At 43.2% G+C, this 5,000-nt stretch overlaps 1 protein-coding gene across 2 annotated transcripts in view; it reads right to left on the reverse strand.

Annotated features, from left to right (window-relative positions):
• Positions 1-5,000, reverse strand: part of LOC116392010 (protein sidekick-1) — a 199,486-nt gene that overhangs the window by 72,184 nt on the left and 122,302 nt on the right. For both annotated transcript variants that reach the window (XM_031863100.1, XM_031863097.1), the window contains 2 exons: positions 3,986-4,161; positions 1,166-1,249 (listed from right to left, as the gene is read on the reverse strand). In XM_031863100.1, the coding sequence (XP_031718960.1) occupies positions 1,166-1,249; positions 3,986-4,161 (260 nt within the window). The remainder of the gene's footprint in view (positions 1-1,165; positions 1,250-3,985; positions 4,162-5,000) is intronic.

Genomic DNA, 5,000 nt, shown 5'->3' on the forward strand with positions numbered 1-5,000 from the left:
AGAGAGAGAGAGAGAGAGAGAGAGAGAGAGAGAGAGAGAGAGAGAGAATGTTGCAGTTTTTAGAGCCATGTCCACCTCTGCTCACAAAAATGTTTTAAAAACAAGACACATGAACAATGGTGCAATTTTTAGGCTTGGTCTGAGCTCGAACTGTCCCTCGTATATTGTCACTCTTCAGGAAGCCTACGAACTGCTGCACACACACATTGACTGAGACCAAACATCAGCATAATGTTGACCTTGATACACCCTGGGCAGTAGATGCTTAAGATAAACACACAGTCTGAAGTATTAAATCACAAACTGACTAACATACAGCATGAAAGTATGACGTTTTCATGTAAGGAATCAGTTCAGTGCATGACCCAACTACTTGCAGCGTTAGAGCCTCGGTATGCTTCAAAGTGCTTGTCGGATCATCTGATACACCATTTAATGAAACCATTGTGTCGTGCTTCCCTCTGTAGCTGCAGGCGTCATGCCCCTCAGGTAACACGACCACAAGCAGTACCACCCAGTTTAGGCTTGGTTTAAGTCTTCAGCTAGTGCGTTTTAAGCATCTTTAGACCTTAAAGTAGCTTTAAAACAACACTCACATCTTCATATGTACATTGAGAGAGTCATTCATTGTAATCATTACTCCTCTCCATACTGGTCTTTAAGAGATCCCTTCCTCATGCCATTCCAATATCAGAGGGAGGGGACAAAATAGCCTTTTTTTAAAGTTCAACCAAAGCTCATTTGAGGCCTCAGTAGTGAGAGTTTGTCAAATCAAGTGGGCATCCTTTAAAGTGATGGTGTTTTACACCGTACAATATTCCCTGTATGTGTTCCTATTCATCCACCGCCGCTCAGCTTTGCGAGATACCCACTTGACATGACTAACTCAGACTGCTGAGGCGTTGTATTACGTTCGGCTGGATGCATTTCGACACAGACTGAGGACTGTAGAGTTTGTAGGCCATTTCTCACACTGGAATCGCTTTAGGAACGGATCTCCACACGGCGAGTGTGGACAGGAGAACTTATAACCACAACCAATAGCTCTTTCAATGCACATACGAGCATGTGAGTATTGCTTTTTAAGAAATACAAAGCAATCCTTTAAGTATGTGTATAGTCTCACACACACACACACACACACACAAATATATACTGAGTGTACCTGTAGCCAGGCAGGGGATATCTACATTCCTGTCGAGGTCAGCGAGGATCTTCCTCTTCGGTTGAGCAGTTAGAGAAGGCAGCTCTGCGGGGACAAAATGTAAAAAAGCATTCAAATATGAAGCACAATCTGAATCATCACATAGATAAAACAGATTGTCAAACCCAACAACAAAAACTGACGACACCCCCTGCTGCTGGCAGCACGCTTCAACTACTAAGCCTTCAAAAAAGGCTTAAAAACTTCAATCACTAAGTAGCTTTAAAGCAAAGTCTTGAACTAAGAAAGGCAAATTTGCCCTCTACAAGTATAAAGTCTTTAATGGAGAAGAGACTCGGAGTGGAACAACCCACCGCTGCAGAATAAAAATGGATCCCCCCCTCTTGGCCATGAGTATCCTGAGTGTCATTGCAAGGCAGGATTTGTGTCTATATGCCGTGTGAAATTACTTCCACATGCAGTCACAGAAAAACACATTCTTCCAGTTTCCCAAGGGAAACAATTCCCTTTTTAAACTGCTTCATTTCGCTGCCAATAACTGCTCCCTCTAAACGGCGTCACCAGTGTCGCTCTAAACGCTGACAGCAGCTGCGAGACAAAGCTTCCCTGGATTTGAATGGGAACACATGCCTTTTTGGTGTGTTACTGTAATGCGCCGCGTTCTGCAAAATGTACTGCGTACGCTCAATTTCTTTCAAAGACATTTGTTAATATTTAGAGAGAGATATTGACACAGCAAGCCCGGAGAGGGGGGGGGGGGCAGGCTGGCTAATTCATTTTCAGTCTGGAAAAATGGCTCCACACAGTAGCAGCACCTGTTCGCTGAGAAATGACTTTGAGGAAAATGAAATGTCCAGTGTATGCACTAAATAATGAATGTGTGTGCTGCTTGTCACAAAGATATAATTCTTCACCAATGAGGAGAAGGCATTTTAATAGAGTTCATTTCATTTCTTTTTTTTTTTTATTTCCTAAGGCTCCACACTTGTTTAATTATAACGTATAACAGTGATGTTTTGACACTATAGGCTTTCATTTTAATGCTGTTGTACATAAGAAAAAAAAAGACAAAAAAAATCCCTTTCCTCCAGCGTTATTTGTCTCCATTTCTTGCCGCTTTACACGGTGGATGGGAAAACTGAGGTGGCAATAAAAAAGAAAGAAAAAAGACCAAGTTTGATCAAGCTGTGTGCGTGTGTGGACAGCTACACAGTCGAGTCCCATGTTGCTGCTGCATTTATTCTTCTTGACTTTAAAGTTCTTCGCTGTTTCGTGGTAACTTTTAAACCCACACACGCGCCGCGTCGTCTATCTTCTCTGTGCACGGTGGAATTCGGCACGATTTTTTGACAAGAGAATGAGAAAGGCCTGCGGTGAACGGAGGAACAGCAAAACAAGAGATGAATAACAGCCGTGTGGCGTGACACCGATAACACACGACGTATTAATCGCCTTCAGTCGGGTGAGTGCAAGGACCTACATGCACAAATACAACAAAACATATTTTGGGTGTGTGTTTGGGTGTTTGGGTTTAGAGCTTTGAGCTTCCATGGATTCTCTGCCGACTGCCTGCGAAACAAAGATGGAGCACAACAACAGATTCCGTTGTTTTCACCAGGAGTCGTCTGTACAGTATGCAGTATCATACATATTCCGATTAGTGGATCTGGGCAGAAAATAAGTGAAATTGAATAATGAATACCTTTGAGGCTGTCTCCTTATTTCACACAGACACATACGCGATTCTGTTTAGGAATCCCTTTCATTGGATCAAGGTCTGTTGAGCCCATAGCAGAAGAAGAGGATCAGTACCAATGTATTCATCAGTCTCTACTCCTCTGATACATATGAATGCATGCAGACTTTGTCCCTGCCATGCAGGCCTTAACAGCCCTGTTGGCTTAATGAAGGAAGATAACGTAGCGAGAGAAAGAGAGAGAGAGGGGGGGGAGGCGAAAGACGGAGAGAAAGAGGGTACAAAGATTGGCGGGAGATGGTGAGCGGGGAAACAGAGAGAGAACGAGTGGGATATAAATATTCAGGCAGGGCTTTTCTGACTAGTGAGTACTCTGCAGGCATGGGTAGTTTGCTCTCTCTGCGTTAGGTGCTCCCTCGCTCCGACAATCACAGCAGATCAAAAAGACGCTGACGAACTGGGGGGGGGGAGAAAGGTTTCGCTTCATCAATCACACGCTCCCTGCCTGTATGTTGTTTTCTATTTACGCACACACATATCGAGGACGGGAGAGCGGATTGTGACGACAGTGCTCCTGTTTCGGGTGCTCTCGGTGTTCTCTTATTGACTGGCGACTCCGGGGAGCAAAACTAATTTAGCTGCCGGGCAAACAGGCATGTGTGTGTGTGTGTGTGTGTGTGTGTGGTGCCATTTTGTGATTGTGTGTGAGCGCAGAGTTCACACACGCCATGTATTTTGTGAGCACACATGGATGAATTAACAGTGTACATGAATGTAACGGCTGTTTGTGACTATAGGGCAGTCTGTTGGAGAGTGTGTGGACGACAGATTCAGCTGGAGTGGTCCTGTAGTTGACAGTTAACTGCCCGCGGTGTTCACGGCCACGCTTCCAGGACAAAAAGAAGGAATAAATGGAGGAATAAACAGAATGAAACAGTGCCTGGAGCAAAAAATGTGCAAGAAAAGACAAGAGTGAGGTTAAAATAGAAATTAATGGTTACATGTTGAGAACATTGGGCTTGATGGGTAAGGCCAGACCAGGATAATCATGGACAATCATGTCTGGCAGTGTGTGTGTGTGTGTGTGTGTGTGTGTGTGTGTGACAACCTTTTTTTCCCCTTACCCATTACAGTGAGGTGTGCCCTTGCCTCCGCAGGTTTGGCAGTGCTGTTGCTAAGCAACGCCTCACAAACATACAACCCCGTGTCGGAGGAGTTCGGGGCAGGAATAATGAGCCGGCGCCCACTGGCCAGACGACGCCCATCGCGTCTCCATGACACCACGAGGCTGTCAATCGGTCTGAGGGGAGAAGAAGGACAGAAGAGCAGGAGCCGGGTGATTCGGAGGAAAAGGGAAAAGAGTGACAGAAGGCAATTACAACATATTAAATCCATCAGTTTATATGTCAATGAGGCAGGAAATGAATGATGACAGTCTGTGTATCAGAGCAGTCAGCCCTACTCAGCATGAAGGAGCTTTAGTCGGTTACTCTGGGTGCTGGAGAAAGGCAATGGGTTTTCATGTATAGTGACATTTTGCTTTTGGATAAACAACATCAGAACAACTTTCTTTTGTGTGCGTGTGGTTGTATTTCTTTCAGACACCATTAATGCAGCATTGTATTTATTCATGACAGTGCAGCTCAGTTTTGTGGTGCATTTTTGTGCAGCACTTCAATTCTTATAAGCAATCTGCGTTCAAATGTGTCGTTGATTTAGTGGCTAATTATGTGATCGGCCGTTTGAACTGCAATCCAGATGCGTTTTTTATGCATATTTGTAATCTTAAAAGTCATATTGTAGTGATGAAAATACTTGGATACGATAATAAATAATAAAATAACATTACAACACATATTAAAACATTGCTAAGGCTGCAACTAAACAACCAGAACAAATATTTTTGTTTCAAGGTTTCAAGTAATAATCAGGTGTTTGGTTTGTGAAGTCAATGTATTAAGAGTCATTAAACAAACATAAATGAATCAGATGGAATGACATAAAACAACCCGTAAAAGAGGCTGCGTATGAAACACAAACTACTGTCGACGTGAACAAGTGATATTTCCAAAATATATTAACGATCATTAATGTTACATTCTCTTGATTTATTATTATTACGCTTTTTATTTCTAGCTA

The sequence above is a fragment of the Anarrhichthys ocellatus genome, unplaced genomic scaffold, assembly GCF_004355925.1.
Source record: "Anarrhichthys ocellatus isolate YVR2014 unplaced genomic scaffold, GSC_Weel_1.0 scaffold28, whole genome shotgun sequence".
Classification (NCBI taxonomy): Eukaryota; Metazoa; Chordata; class Actinopteri; order Perciformes; family Anarhichadidae; genus Anarrhichthys; species Anarrhichthys ocellatus.